This window comes from Lotus japonicus, chromosome 5 (genome assembly GCF_012489685.1).
Source record: "Lotus japonicus ecotype B-129 chromosome 5, LjGifu_v1.2".
Classification (NCBI taxonomy): Eukaryota; Viridiplantae; Streptophyta; class Magnoliopsida; order Fabales; family Fabaceae; genus Lotus; species Lotus japonicus.
Genome location: NC_080045.1, coordinates 60,031,980 through 60,048,644, shown reverse-complemented (window position 1 = coordinate 60,048,644; position 16,665 = coordinate 60,031,980). Strand labels below are relative to the sequence as shown.

At 34.1% G+C, this 16,665-nt stretch overlaps 1 protein-coding gene across 1 annotated transcript; it reads left to right on the top strand.

Annotated features, from left to right (window-relative positions):
- Positions 1-1,228: 1,228 nt before the first annotated feature.
- LOC130719904 (uncharacterized) lies at positions 1,229-15,924 on the top strand. The gene is made up of 11 exons (XM_057570499.1): positions 1,229-1,354; positions 1,438-1,587; positions 4,630-4,781; positions 4,904-5,277; positions 5,643-6,602; positions 6,710-6,879; positions 13,048-13,158; positions 13,561-13,712; positions 13,812-14,185; positions 14,537-15,496; positions 15,600-15,924. The coding sequence occupies exons 1-11, from the start codon at positions 1,229-1,231 to the stop codon at positions 15,728-15,730; spliced, it is 3,660 nt and encodes a 1,219-aa protein (XP_057426482.1). The 3' UTR covers positions 15,731-15,924.
- Positions 15,925-16,665: the final 741 nt, after the last annotated feature.

The following is a 16,665-nucleotide window of genomic DNA, read 5'->3' as shown; positions in this document are numbered from 1 at the left end:
GTTCGAAGTTCAAACCTCAATTAATGTTAACGTTTCATTCCAAGTAACTTCCAAGGAGAAGAACAATCAATTCAACATTTTGAGTTAGCAACTAAGTCTTAATAGAAGTCAAATTGAAATGAAACCTGCAAACTGAGAATTTCTCATACTCTTGCTCTGCCGAGAGCAGAGAACCGAAGATAACTTGATCAGCCTCTTCTCTTGCGGCAGCCATGAAAGGCATGCATGGCGTTCCAAAATCAAATCTATTGCTGGAAAGTGAATGGAGGATAAATTTTTGAAATGGTGAAGCTCTTGGATACCTTGAAATGGAGGATTTTTTTTTTCTTCTAAATTTTCAATTTTTATCAATGAATAAGTTATTAAATTTACATTTATTATCCAATTTTCATAATTTAAAATTTAAAATGAAACCTTTTTCACTATTTTACGGAAAAAGTATTAATGGAGAAAAATTTAGTTATATTTATCATTCAAACAAGGGACGAGAGAGAGAAGGGGCGGCAGCGGGAGAGGGGTGAAGGTTAGGGAGTGTGAGGGAGCCACATAGAAAGAAGGGGCGACAGGAGGAGAGGTGGAGGTGAGAGTTTGTGAGTGTGAGAAGAGGGGAAAGGTAAGGGTGGTGGCAGCAATGCAAGGAATTGAATTGAGGGTTAGTGACAAGTTTGATGGGGTTTTAGGGGGAGGCTTATAAAGTTGTTGAGGCGGAGAAACCATTGAAGCTAGTGTCAGCCATACCTACTTTAAGTTGTGGACCTATGAGATGGTTGGATTGAGTTCACTTTAGCGCGTCGATGAGACTCGATGCTAAGTTGGTCGGTGTAGTTTGCGTCGGTTATGACTCGTCACTAATTGATGTGAAGCGGACACTGAGTTGACCGATGATTTTAGCGCCACTCCAAGCCAATACTAATAGCATCTCAACCGACTCTAAGCAATATCATCATTGTATTGACTTGGCCGACGCTATCTAGTGAAATTTAGTGTTTGTATTAAGACCAATGCTATTATTTGACGCTAAAATAACACTTTATTCTTGGGGTGGTCCAACGAAAAAGACCGCATCAAGCGGCTCGTAACATATGTATGTTTTCTGACCTCTCTAGGGAATGCTTATCTTCTCCTAGGTCCCCTTCCTCGGTGCTCTTCCCTGAAATCTCCTCTGTTGTTTCCAGGCTAGCTCATGTATTGGAGCCTGAAGATGAGAGAATGTTATCCCTTGGTGACAATGATAGTGAAGGAAGGAACGTCTCGAGGGCTTCAGGGTCTCCTCATGCCGAATCTCAATATTGCTTCATGCGGTGTTATGCTTGCTAACTCTTCTAGCGTCGACCCTTCTTATGTTGCTTTGGGGGTTTCCCAAGTTATCGGGTTGATGGAGGGGCCTTCTGATTTTTTTAGGATGATGCTCATTGTGTTGCTTTAAACCGAGACCAGGTGCTTACCCCTAGGGCTAGGGGAAGGCCGAAGAAAGTTGAGAATAAAGGAAAGAATAAAAAGGGCCTTGTTGTGAGCTCTAGTGGATTTGTTGTAGCAATGGGCACAGACGTGGATGTGGATGCTGATTCGAGAGGGAAGGAGCTGATGGTTTTTGCCGGAGGAGTTTTCGGAGTTGTATGGCGTTCTAACTAGGGCGAGAGTGCTGTTTTGATGAGGAAGCGACTTGGCATGAAGTATGACTGCACAGATGACGTTGCTCTCTGTCAGATTGCGACCTAGATCAATGCGCGTAGGTGATATATGGATAAATGATTTAGGTCTTTGGGTTCTTGGTTGTTATTTCAATTTTGGGTTTTCTGGGCTTTTGGTTTGCTTTGGTTCTTTGGGTGCTGGCTTTTTGGCTTTGCAGGGGCTCATTTACCCTTCGTTTATTGGGTTCTCTTAGGTTTGATTTTGATTTTTTGTTCCTTCAATTCGTCTATTTCCTGAACATTTTCCTCATCTATATATTTTGCTTTTGAAAAAAATATAATATATTTAATTATTGTATATAACTAATAAAAAACAGTGTATTATAGTTATAAAAATTATTAAATAGATTATTTAAATAATTAATTTTTTATGAATTTCCAGCTATAGTAAAATTATTATGAATGAAAACTTTAAATGATTTATTTATCAACAAATTTTAACTGTATAAAATTTTTAAATGGAAATGATCATTATTTAAGAAAATAAAAAATAAATAAATGAAGGAAATTCAAATACAAAATAAATAAATAAAATTACAATTGAGGGGGATTCCAATCATTTTATCCAAACAATTTTTTTAAATTAAGTTGAAGAAATTCAATTAATTCATTTATATTCTGAAACATTTAAATTTCTTTGGACTTCTAGAATTTTCTATCAAACGCATAATCTTAAGGCATTTTGGACCAAGCCACACTCCAATAAAACTCATCACATTTTCCTCTATCTACATGTACATTTTGCATCTGCACCTCCAAATTCTACAAATATGATATCTCAAATGGTCTCAGAAACATGATAAAAAAATGCTTTTTAAAAAAAAAAATCCTATTAAAAAAATAAGAGAATTGACTCAATTAAATATCAAGCAATTTATAGTCATGACTCATGGGCTCTTAAACTTAAATTTACACATAAGAAACCCAAGTTACAAACGGTATTTGAAGTTCCGACTCGTTTTCAGCAGTATTTATGGAAATTTGTTCCATTGACAAAAAAAAATATCTTATGACATTTTGGATTCTATAAAAGCTCGGATAACTGATTTAACTCGATCAACTTTTTTTTTTAGTACAGCGGAAAAGTAAAAAAAAAACCTAACTCAATCAACTTTCGTAACCATAAACAGATAAACTAGTAATAACCCACTAACGTGGTATACAATTAAGCTCACTATGAAATATTGAAATTATATGATTTGGGTATTTTACCTTCATTAATTCTTCCTTCGTTCAAAGTTTTTTTTTTAATTTTCCTTTGTTCAAAGTTTAGACTTAAATATAATTGTTTTATTCAATTCCAAGAAACCTTCCAACGTATACATCTTCAATTTTGTTTAGAAGTGAGAAGTCAGAAGAGCAATCAACTTCACCTATTTTCCAGCTTTTAGCACGCACCTAATTAAGAGTTGATTTAGCAAACTATGCACGTACGTACGTATAGAACCATATTATTTTGCATTAGCATTTTCCTTTATTATTAAGATATGCACACTTTAAACTTATGATTCAAAAACTTAAAAGTTAAAATTCAAGTTCTACGTACCTAAGTTAGCTTAAAATTTATTGAATCTTGTGTTAGAAGTGTGACATTGGCTAGAGATGTGGTCAAACAAGTGCTTATAAAAGGTAGTGCAAACCTCAACTCTTGAGCTAACTTTTGTGTATGTGGTTGTATGTCTCTCAATTTCTAATATGGTATCAAAGTTTATCTTATATCCATTTATCGTAGAGACCTCTCATATTTGAGTCACCCGGTGATGTTAATTCCACACTGCAGATGTATGTTCTTGAGCTAACTTTTAAGTTGAGTTATGTCTCCCTAATTCTAATATAATTATATGTATATAACACCATTTTTTATAGGCAAATGTTAGTTGTTAGTAAATTAATCACTCCTCATGGTTCGAACCTGAACTCTTCACCCTTTAACTCACTCAACTCTTATATCCCATAATCATACTACTTAAACTAACCATCAGGAAAATATAATATATAACACCATATATACACATGAAATGAAATTGCATGCCTCGTTCTTAAAGACGCAGACAAAAAATGAATACTCCTCGTTCTTAAAAACTAATATTAAATCCATATCATATTTGACCAGGTTTGAAAGTTTAAAAAAGTTAGTTGTCAACCAAGACTACTTCACGAGTTTCACCTTTCCCGTACGTAAATAAAAAATTAGTGATCGATATTTTTGTTTAATTTAATCAAGACAACAACAACAAAGCAAAAGCCATCGAATTGAATTGAATAATATTCTCATGCACGCGTAATCATAGTCATGTCAAAGCTAACATTTAATTTAACTATAAATACATGCATGCAGCATAATCATCTCATCCAATATCCAATATTCACGTCAAACACAAACTAAAACTAAGAGCTAGCTCAAGCATGAAAGTTCTATTCCTCCAAGTTTTGCTATTTTTGTTCTTCAATCTCCTGCTCACTTGCCGGCTTTGAGGCATCACAAGTTCGTGGTATATATGTTATCTGCTTTTAACACAATATAAATATATACTATGATCAATGATGTTTGTATATTATATGCTTGCCTCTATAAATGCTGTTTTATATATATATATATATATAGAGGATGTATCTTATGAAAAAGATGTTCTTATATGAGAACATAAGAATAAATCATGATCGTTGGATCTAATCATGGATGGTCAAGATTAAAAGGTGAAGTCAGGTGACATTTTAAAAAAGTCACATGACATTTTTAAGTGGTCATGTGACCATTAATTAGTTTTAATCTTGACCATCCATAATTAGATTTAACGGTCGTGATTTATTCTCATTTTCTCACATAAGATCACCTTTCTCATAAGATACATCCCCTATATATATATATATATATATATATATATACAAAAGCTATTTATTATATATTGACCCGTTTTGATATATAAACTGCTTGCAGGTGAGAGATGCTCCGTACACAAAACTTTGCAGCACAAAAAACATCTTAACTGTAAACGGCCAGTTTCCTGGGCCAACTCTTTATGTGACCAAAGAAGAAACAATTATTGTTGATGTTTATAACAGAGCTGACTACAACATCACTATCCACTGGTAACATGACATCATATATACATATATATATATATATATATATATTATTAGAGTTTGTAATATTTTTACTTACAAATTTTAATGTCTAGTTATAAACTTTTTTATGACTAACTTAATTTTAGGCATGGAGTGAACCAACCAAGATATCCATGGTCAGATGGCCCTGAATATGTCACGCAATGTCCGATTCGACCTGGTGGGAAGTTCAGTCAAAAGGTCATATTTTCTGAAGAAGAAGGCACACTATGGTGGCATGCTCACAGTGACGGGTCTCACGCCACCGTTCATGGGGCTATTGTGATCCAACCCAAGCTTGGAACTACTTATCCATTTCCAAAACCCCACGAAGAGGTCCCCATTATATTAGGTGAATGGTGGAAGAAAGATGTTGTTGAGGTTTATAAAGATTTTCGGAAATCTGGAGGAGATCTTGTAGTTTCTGATGCTTACACAATTAATGGTCAACCGGGTGATCTATATCCATGCTCAAAGAACGGTATGTAGTGACCTTATTTGTTTATACATAATAATATGTATGATAACTTATTACATTGATTAGTTCTACCCAAATTTTAAAATGGTATCAGAGACTATCTTATATATGTTTATTAGGCCACCCAACCATCCGCAAATGTCAGGCTCTACAAACTTCACGCTTTACATGTCCAGTTCTGGGTGTGAGATGTGTTGAGAGGTCTCACATTAACTAGAGATATGACAAAATACAGTCTTATAAATGGTAGAATAATCATAAACCTAAGCTTTCTAGAGTTCGGACCAATTAACATGAATTCTTATAACCTTTATTGGTTCTTATAATTAATAACATGATTGAATAAATTTTTTATAATAAATTTGCAGAAACCTTCAAGCTTAGGGTTGATTATGGCAAAACATATCTTCTCAGAATGGTCAATGCTGCAGTTCAAGAAATGTTGTTCTTTGCAATTGCCAAACACCAACTCACAGTGGTAGGAACTGATGGTAGCTATGTAAAGCCATTGAAGGTAGATTACATAACAATATCTCCTGGGCAAACAATGGATGTGTTACTAGAAGCAAACCAACCATTAGATAACTATTACATGGCTTCCAAAGCATATTCAAGTGCACTTGGCGTTCCCTTTGATAACACCACAACCACTGCTATAGTACAATACAAGGGGAATTACATTCCAACTTCAAGCACCCCTTCTTTGCCCTCACTTCCAGATTCAGGGGACACCAACTCCTCTATTAATATCATAAGTGAACTGAAAACTTTAGCTGATGAAGAACACCCAATTGAGGTTCCCTTAAACATAACAACAAACTTGTTCTTCACAGTCTCAGTTAACACATTACCGTGTGATTCAAATGGTAATTCAACATGTGATGGCCCCAATGGAAACTGTCTCTCAGCTAGCATGAACAACGTGAGCTTTCAAATGCCAGCTGACAACAACATTTTGCAAGCTTACTACAACAACATTAGTGGTGTGTTTGGGGAAAATTTCCCTGATGTGCCAACTTTTCCTTTTGATTTCACTGGTAGTAATCTTCCTGCGTTTCTGAATACTCCATCAGTGGCTACAGAGGTGAATGTGCTTGAGTATGACTCAACAGTGGAGATTGTTCTTCAGGGGTTAAACGTGTTGACAGGTACAGAGCATCCTATACACATGCATGGCACCAGTTTCTTTGTGGTTGGATGGGGATTTGGGAACTTTGACAAGGAAAAGGATCCATTGAATTATAATCTTGTTGACCCTCCTTATCAGAATACCGTAGCTATACCCAAAAACGGTTGGACAGCCATAAGATTCAGAGCTAAAAATCCAGGTTTGCATGTTGTTGAAATTTATTGATGATTGAATTAATATAACTTTTCTTTGATTTTTTTCATTCAAAGTGGTGGTTTTCTAAGTATTTGTTTGGAATATCATCAGGTGTATGGTTCATGCATTGCCATTTAGAGCGACATGCCAGTTGGGGTATGGCTATGACTTTCATTGTGAAGGATGGTAACAACCCTGAAGAGAAGATACTACCACCACCATTAGACATGCCACAATGTCAATTCATTGAAGCAGTAGAGCAGTCAATTTATTCCAATACTATTTAAATTTTTTCATTCCATTGTATTTTCTTACTTTATTAATTCTTTTTATATTACGCAAAAGTTTGTGTTACAAAAATGAAATGTGAAAGTTGTTTAGCGGCCTACAAATGTAATTGGTTCTTAATGTATGAATGTTATGTTTAAATTGTCAATTAAAACTTGTTGACTTTCATTTCAGAGATATTTTATTTTCATTGTATGTTTCGTGAGAGGCAGTTATGTGCACACAATAGTTTTGATTCGTCACATACGCACTCTTTCATAGTTTTTATTATCATATTTTCACTTACTTTCTGATTTCTTTTTTCATATAAAATCACTTATATTATATTTTCCCTATCTTATTTTTATCTATAATTGGAGGGTCAACCAAAAAAAAAGGTCACCGAAGCCCAATTCATTGGTAATAAGTGGGCCAAGGCCGAAAAGAGTTCCAAGAAGTTATTGGGCCGAGGGGAATGAACATATGTATAGGAAATGTGTGATTAATTTAATCATTGATCCAGTTTTTTTTTATCGGCCTAATTTTCCTTCTTCAATGACTGATCTACAGATTTTTCTCTCGTCTTAGCCTGTTTATTTTTTATTTTTTTATTTTTTTTGACCAAAAAAAAAGCTTGTTTATTTTTTTTCTCAGTTCCTAGAGAATGCAGAGTTTTAAGTCATTTTATTTAAGCATCCAAATATATTAAATTGGAGTGCTCATTCTTAAATTTTGGTATTAAAATTAATACTATTAGAGAATGCAGAAAAAAGCTATCGATGTACCGAAGAAAAGAGGACGCCGGAGGAAATGGATTAATTGAGAAAAGAAAAAACAGGAATTTTCCATAGTGATTTCAAAGAATTCAAAGACGGAAGAGGTAATTGAACCATTATAGATAAAAACCACTAATTTTGCCGGAGGCCCAATATTTTTTTAATGAATTTTTAGCTATATTTTTTTTTATCGAAGACAACAAAACAATTATTCAGTGGAAATAGAGAGTTTGGGAACAACCCACCTAAATAGGCAACAATTACAATACTCAATCAGTTCCTAGTTCCTACACTTCCTACAACCCGCAAATCATTTAGCCTACTACATCCTTACTTTTCAAGTGAACCAATAAAAAAATTCATTTCTCTAATGCATGCTTTACCTCGAAACAATTTACATCTTCTCGAAGATAATCAATCGCATTCAATACATTGAGCATCTTCCAAGGTCTCCCAAAATTGTTGTTACCCATTCCACAATCCATAATGAGTCACTTTAAATCACAATATTCTAAAAATTAAATTGCTTATAAAACAAAAGCGCATTTTATATCCTACATTTCTACCTCGAATACCCAAGCGTAGGGGTGCACATGGGTTGAAATGGATTGATTTTGGTTAAAATAAAATCCGAACCGATCAAAATTGTTTGGGTTGGGTTGGGTTGGATTTCACGAATTTCTTCTTCGGACCCGATCCGAACCAACTCGACGAAGTTCGGATTGGGTTGGATGGATTGATTGGGTCGCTATATTAAAATAATAATATCTCTGAAATATTAAAAATTCTTGCAAAAATTATTATAAATTCAGAAAAGGTTATAAAAAATACTAAATATCTTATAATACTAAATAACATGAAAAAGACACAAAAAGTCATATCAAATAGCATGAAATAATACCACATAAATGACATATAGCCAAATATCATGAAAACATAAAACATCATTACCAAATGACATGAAACAATCTAACATAAATAGTACCTAAAAAGTGAAAAACAACACTAAATGTCATGGCATGACACTTAGAACTTAGATGTCTCCAACATGCCAAATAACTATATATAAACATGTAACAAATAACTACGAACAAATACTCTAAGTTCAAATATGACAAATAAATACAAATACTTAAGTCTCAAAGTTTCAAAAGTCATCACTTCGACACTAGCACTCCAAGTATGAGTAAAATTATAAAAAATTTATTATTATATGTATGGATTTTTGGTTGGGTTGGATGGATTTGAACTGAATCCGAAATCCGATCCGAACTTGGTTGGGTTGTAGTAAAATCCATCCGATTACCCAATTGCCCGATTCAACCCGCATTTTTTCTATTTGATCGGATTGGCTTGGGCGGGTTCATTGGATCTACCCGGCCATGTTCACCCCCAAACGTGGTCAATTGCTTTGAAAAAGCATCCCATAACAATATCATCCCACTTGCGCACAGTACACCACCAATTCCACTATCTCATGGGTTGCAACTTGATGCACCATCAACATTGAATTTTAAGACATTTGAGAGGGTCGGGGCAGATCCACATACCTACCTAGTCTAGATGTTTTTTGGGGTAGCAGGGAATTTGATGCTACCCAAAGTTTTGTATAAACGCAGAGGAGGGGTCAGGACAATTTGTCCATGATGCTCCCACCCGCTAGAAATACGCAGATGAATTTTTAGCTATGATAAAATTATTATGAATGATAATTTAATTGATTTATATATAACAAAATTTAATTGCTTAAATTTTTTAAATGGAAATAAAAAATAATTTTTTTAATGAACATTATTTTAGAAATAAATAAATAAATAAATGAACAAAATTCAATTACATAGTAGAAACAAAGAATTTTACATTGTAGGGGAACAAATCATTTTATCTAAACAATTTTTTTTAAAATTCAAGAAATTCAATTGATTCATTTATATTCCTGGACATTTAAATTACTCTATATTCTAGAATTCTACACCCAAACACACTCTTAAGCATTTTGGACCAAGCCGCACACCAAGAAAGTTCATCACATTCTCTTGTTATTGCATGTGCATTTTGCATCCACGCTTCCAAATTCTACAATTGTGATGTGTCAAATGAACTCAAACCCATGATTAAAAACATGCCGTTAAAAAATTAAAGATAGAACTGACTCAATTTAAAAAAAGGCTTAATTGCATTTTTGGTCCCCTAACTTTGGTCATCCTGCGAAAATCGTCCCTAAACTTTAAAATTAGCAAAAGACGTCCCTAACGTTTACCGGGTTGCAAAATTGGTTTTCCGTCCACTTCCATCTAATATTTAACGAATTTTGGGATAAAAATTAAAAAAAAAACCTAGAAATTGATGAATATTCATCTTCTTCAAAGAACCAAGCAACCCAGGAATAACGAAGAAGCAACAACAGAGCCACCACCCCCAATCTCACCCACACCGAGCCACTACTGTACCCCAACCAGCAACAAAACCCATAGAACCCCAAAACCCCAACGCAGATCCGGTCTTCACTCCTTCTACCTTCTCATTTCCCTTTTCCTTCAAACACAGGAACAAAAGCTTCAAGTTTTTCAACCTAAATCAAATAAGAAATATTAAAACTTGAAGCTTTTTAACACAGAAAACCCAAGACTCGGTCTTCTCCTATCCAGATTCCACAAGATTGAGTTTTGTTCCTGGGATTTGATGAAATCGACGGTTTCCATATTCAACATTCTTTCTCATTCAATTGTGGTTTTTCAATTTGGGCCCTAGATCTGGAATTGATAAAGATTCGTCCCTCGCCTTCACTTAATCAGAGACTCAAAGTTGAGTAAAATCATCAATTCACGAAATTTCCCCTCACTTGTGATGCATACGAAAACTTGGAGAAGTGGGTATTTTTCCAGATCTGTTGGGTCTGTGATGCCTCTGAAGTTTTTCCAGACCTGGTTGCGTAGAGAAGTGAGAGAATTTTGATGGAGAAGTGGCTATTTTTCAAGATCTGGTTTGTCAATTTGCAAGTTTTGGAGAATATTGATATTTGTGGAGAAATTTGTTTCAATTCTGTGCAAGAGGGAGGGAGCGTGACTACATGAGAGAGAAGATTTTTGTTTTTTTGGTTAATATTTTTGGATGAGAAAGCTTAATTTTGATTTACTCATTTATATGAAGATGAAGGAAAAATGGGATGAAGATTATGAATTTCTAGGTTTTTAATATGAAGATGATGAATGTTTCAGAGACTAAATTTTTTAATTAATTTTTTGAGGAATATTCCGTTAGTTTTTGGATGGAATTGGACGGAAAACCAATTTTGCAATCGGGTGTAAACGTTAGAGATGTTTTTTGCTAATTTTAAAGTTTGGGGACGATTTTCACAAGAAGGCCAAAGTTGGGGGGACCAAAAGTGCAATTAAGCCTTAAAAAAAATGTATGTCAAGTAATATGATATATAGTGATGAGCTCTTAGACTTAAATTTACACATAAGAAGCCAAACTATACATACGGTCTTTTAATGTTCCGCTTCAGAAAAAGCCTATGAGGTTTTTACGGTTCGGTTTGGACCGGTTTTAGGTGGGAAAAAAAACCGATTCAATTAAATGGTTCTGTTTTGATCGATTTTTAGAAAGAAAAAAAAAAACTAAACCGAACTGAACCAAATCGATGATGAACGGTTTGGATCGGTTCGGTTCATCGGTTTCACAACATTTTTTTGTCAATATCAATTCCACAACTTTAAATAAATAGCAACCACATATGATTCACAACTTAACAATGCATAAAAATGTCACATCAACAACTCAATCATAGCTTAATCCATAATCAACAACTTAAGTGCTTAACAATGTAGAAATAATTAAATTAGTGATCAAAATTAGTATCATTACAAAATAATAATAGAAAACAAAAACATAATAAGTCTAACAAACATAAAAAGTATAGCATAAACAATATTTCGTCAAGACATTTCTTTAATATATATATATATATATATATTTAAAATATTTTATATATAAATATATATCATCAGTTCGGTTCATCGGTTCATCGGTTTGTAATTTTTCAAATTGTGAACCGAACCAATCTTCATTAATTTTTATCGGTTTTGAAACGAATAACAAAAAAAACAATCAATTGCTTTGGTTCGATTCGGTTCGTCGGTTTCATCGGATCGATCTAACCCGATAAACACCCCTAAAACTAACCACTAAGACATTTTGGATTTGACTACACATAATTAATAAAGCACATCATACACTCTCCACTAGCTCCAAGAATTGTATTCTATAAAGGATAAAACTTAGATCAAGTTCCTTAAATCCTTTTCATCAAGTTTACCAATCATGTGATGACACATGTGCAACTATTTCTAAAAATAAATGTTATTTATTAATAATTTATTCATCGAGTTTCTTGTCTTATTCAATTCCAAGAAACCTTCCAACGTATACATCTTCAACTCCACTAGCTGTTAGCGCGCCTAAGAGTTGATTTAGCAAACATTATTTTGCATTAATATATTCCTATTTTATTAAGATAAGCACTCTTTTTGTACCAAAAAAAGCACTCTTTAAAACTTTTTCTCTTTCATATCTCTTTCATCATTCTACATCTTTCTACCTCAACATAAGATAGGAACAAAACAAGATTCTTATAATTAAATCCATATCATGAGTTTGAAAATGTAGTTGTCAACCAAGACTATTTCACGAGTTTCACCTATCCTGCAAATAAAAAATTGGGCTTAATTAATTTAATCAAGACAACAAAGACAAGCTCGGCAGCTAATTAATTAATTAAGAAAATTAAACAAAGCTGTTAGAAAAAGCAAAGGGCGCCACCAAATTGAATTGAATAATATTCATTCATTCTCACGTAGCGTAATCAATGGTGGAGGCAAGATTTTGACCTGGAGTGACTAAGTTAAAATGTAATCCTCTAAGATTAAGAAAAGTAGTTATTTGCAATAAAAATGTAAATTGAAAGAGTATGCTTATATGTTTTAAAGATAAATGTGAAAGTGGAAGAGATAGAAAATTTTTAAAAAAGTTATATCTAAATAGTTACTTTGGACTTAACAAAAAATTAAATTAATATGATAATATTGTTAATGACTAAGTGAAAATGTGTTTATGTGGCTGCAAATAAGAGTAGAATTAGGTGAGATCAAAAGCAAATAATATTGAGAATTTAATATATATTTATATATAATATTTTATAATACTTAGGGTGGGGCCACATAAAATTTTACATGGTATTAACAAATAAAACAAAGATATTGCATGCATGGCACGACCATGTGGTCCCCCCTGCACGTAATCATAGCCTGCTATGTCAAAGTTAACATTTAACTATTAATATATGCATGTAGCATAACCATCTCATCCAATATCTAACGTTCACATTCAAACACAAACTCAAACTAATCATCACGCATCTACAGCTCAAGTATGAAAATCCTATTCCTCCAAGTTTTGCTATTTTTGTTCATCAATCTCCTGCTCACTTGTCTGGCACTGAGGCATCACAAGTTCGAGGTATATATGCTATCTGCTTTTAACACATTATAAATTAATATATATTATGATCAATGATGTTTGTATATACATGTCTTTATAATTTATCAATGGTGGTTGTTATATATATCAAAACAAAAGCTATCTACTATATATTGATATGTGGTTATGATATAATGGATTTTGTGGTTTAGTAATATATCAGTGTTAAAAGGGGCATCTGAAGGCCTTGGGACGAAGGCGCTCATACTCCTGATGTTTGCTCTGTTCTCTCACCTGTAAATAGTCTTGCTGTTTTTTTGTTTATGTTTTGTGAGTGTGTAATTATACTTTTACGGCACCCCTGGTGCACTTTATTTATATACAATTGGCTTATCCAAAAAAAAAATTGATTTGCTTTGATATATAACTGCATGCGCGCAGGTGAGAGAAGTTTCGTACACAAAACTTTGCAGCACAAAAAACATCTTGACCGTAAACGGGCAGTTTCCTGGGCCAACTCTTTATGTGACCAAAGGAGAAACCATTATTGTTCATGTCTATAACCGAGCTAACTACAACATCACAATCCATTGGTAACCAACCACCGTATATATTATTAGCGTTTGTAATTTTTTTTTCATATAAATTCGAATGTCTAGGTATAAACTTTTCTATAACTACCCTATATTCAGGCATGGAGTCAACCAACCAAGATATCCATGGTCAGATGGCCCTGAATATGTGACACAATGTCCGATTCAACCCGGTGGGAAGTTCAATCAGAAGGTCATATTTTCTGAAGAAGAAGGCACGCTATGGTGGCATGCTCACAGTGACTGGTCTCGCGCCACCGTTCATGGGGCTATTGTGGTACAACCTAAGCTTGGAACTACTTATCCATTTCCAAAACCCCACAAAGAGGTCCCCATTATATTAGGTGAATGGTGGAAGAAAGATGTTGTTGAGGTTCATAAAGATTTTCAGAAATCTGGAGGAGCTCCTGTAGTTTCTGATGCTTACACAATTAATGGTCATCCCGGTGATCTATATCCATGTTCAAAGAACGGTATGTAGTGACCTTGTTTATGCATGATAGCTCATTGCATTGATTAGTTCTACCCAATTTTTAAAATGGTATCAGAGACTATCTTATATATGTTTATTACGCCACCCGACCATCCGCAAATTTCAGCCCTACAAACTTCACACTTCACATGTCCAGGTATGGGTATGAGGTGTGTTTATGAGAGGTCTCACATTGACTAGAGATATGACAAAATACAATCTTATAAATGGTAGAACAGTCCTCAAACTTAGCTAACTAGAGTTAGAACCAATTAACATGAATCCTAATAACCTTTATTGATTCTTATAATCATTAACATGTTTGAATAACTTTTTGTTATTGAAATTGCAGAAACATTCAAGCTTAGGGTTGATTATGGCAAAACATATCTTCTTCGAATGGTTAATGCTGTAGTTCAAGAAATGTTGTTCTTTGCAATTTCCAAACATCAACTCACAGTGGTAGGAACTGATGGTAGTTATGTAAAGCCATTGACGGTAGATTACATAACAATATCTCCTGGACAAACAATGGATGTGTTACTAGAAGCAAACCAACCATTAGATAACTATTACATGGCTTCCAAAGCATATTCAAGTCAACCTGTTATGCCCTTTGATAACACCACAACCACTGCTATAGTGCAATACAAGGGGAATTATATTTCAACTTCAAGCACCCCTTCTTGGCCCTCACTTCCAAATTCAAGAGACACCAACTCCTCTATTAATATCATAAGTGAACTGAAAAGTTTAGTTGATGAAGAACACCCAATTGATGTTCCCTTAAACATAACAACAAACATGTTCTTCACAATCTCAGTTAACACATTACCTTGTGATCCAAATGGTAATTCAACATGTGATGGCCCCAATGGAAACCGTCTCTCAGCTAGCATGAACAACGTGAGCTTTCAAATGCCAACAGGCAACAACATTTTGCAAGCTTACTACAACAACATTAGTGGTGTGTTTGGGGAAAATTTCCCTAATGTGCCAATTTTGTCTTATGATTTCACTGGTAGTAATCTTCCAGCATTTCTGAATACTCCATCAGTGTCTACAGAGGTGAATGTGCTTGAGTATGACTCAACAGTGGAGATTGTTCTTCAGGCGACTAACTTGTTTGCAGGTATAGAGCATCCTATGCACCTGCATGGCACGAGTTTCTATGTGGTTGGATGGGGATTTGGGAACTTTGACAAAGAAAAGGATCCATTAGGGTATAATCTTGTTGACCCTCCTTATCAGAATACCGTAGCTATACCAAAAAACGGTTGGACAACCATAAGATTCAGAGCTAAAAATCCAGGTTTGTAAATTGTTAATTAATATTTATTGATGATTATCTTTTAATTTTGATTTTATTTTTCCATTCAAGAGGTGGTTTTCTAAGTATTTATTCGGTATATCAGGTGTATGGTTCATGCATTGCCATATAGAGCGACATGTCAGTTGGGGAATGGCTATGACTTTCATTGTGAAGGATGGTAATAACCCTGAAGAGAAGATGCTCCCACCACCATTAGACATGCCACAATGTTAATTAGTTGAAGCAGAGCAGCTAATTCATTCCAATTGTATTTCAATTCTTTCATTCAATTGTATTTTCTTGTTTTATTATTTCATTTATATTAAGTAAAACTTTGTGTTACAAGAATGAAATATGAAAGTTGTGTAACTGCTACAAAACGTAATTGGTTCTTAATATATGAGTTTTATGTTCAAATTGTCAATAAATCTCGTTGATTATCATTTTGGAGATATTTTTATTTCCATTTTATGTGTCGTGAGAAGCTGTTGTGCACGCATAATAGTTTTAATTCATTCACATACACTCTACTCCATATTTTTTAGGTTTAAATATCATGTTGGTTCATGGGCTTTTAAACGGAATCAAAATTGGGTCCCTGGTAAAATTTTCTTTGAAAATAAAATCCCTGAAATAATTTTTTTATCAAATTAAGTCATTTTGTTCAATTTTGACCGGTCAACGGTCCAGTGGCTAGTCTAGTCAGCAGGTTGTGTCCACGTAGATTATCTTGCATCAATTTTTTGTTTCATATATAATCACTTTTTGTTTGTCAAAGGTGTTTAGATTAAACATCCAAATAGGTTGCCAAATGACACTTACATCATGTGGAATAAAATCTCAAAAAGTGATTTTGCAATGCACAAAGATAAGAAAATGAAGAGCAAGCAGGCTCACTCTGGTTCAACTAGTTAAAACATGAATTAAGCAAAACCCTAAAGGTTATAGATAACCACAAAACCCCAAAAATTAACACATGATCCAGCCTGGAGCGGTTAAAACTTTTTTCAACTTCTTTAAACGACACTCCAAATAGATAACTCATCGGCTCTGCCGGAGTTGTAACCAATGCTAACAACAGGGACGCCCTGGAACATGGCTTCAATAACGTCTTAGCAGAGACAATCAGGAAGTCTGAAAACAAAAGAGGAAGCAGGCATTTGTAGAAC

What these genes read in the sequence shown, in the direction of transcription:
- LOC130719904 (XM_057570499.1), top strand. Translation starts at nt 1,229, where the DNA reads ATGATAGTGAAGGAAGGAACGTCTCGAGGGCTTCAGGGTCTCCTCATG. An exon ending in ATATCCATGCTCAAAGAACG is followed by an intron (nt 5,278 to 5,642) that starts GTATGTAGTGAC and finishes ATAAATTTGCAG; the next exon opens with AAACCTTCAAGCTTAGGGTT. An exon ending in TACAACATCACAATCCATTG is followed by an intron (nt 13,713 to 13,811) that starts GTAACCAACCAC and finishes CCCTATATTCAG; the next exon opens with GCATGGAGTCAACCAACCAA.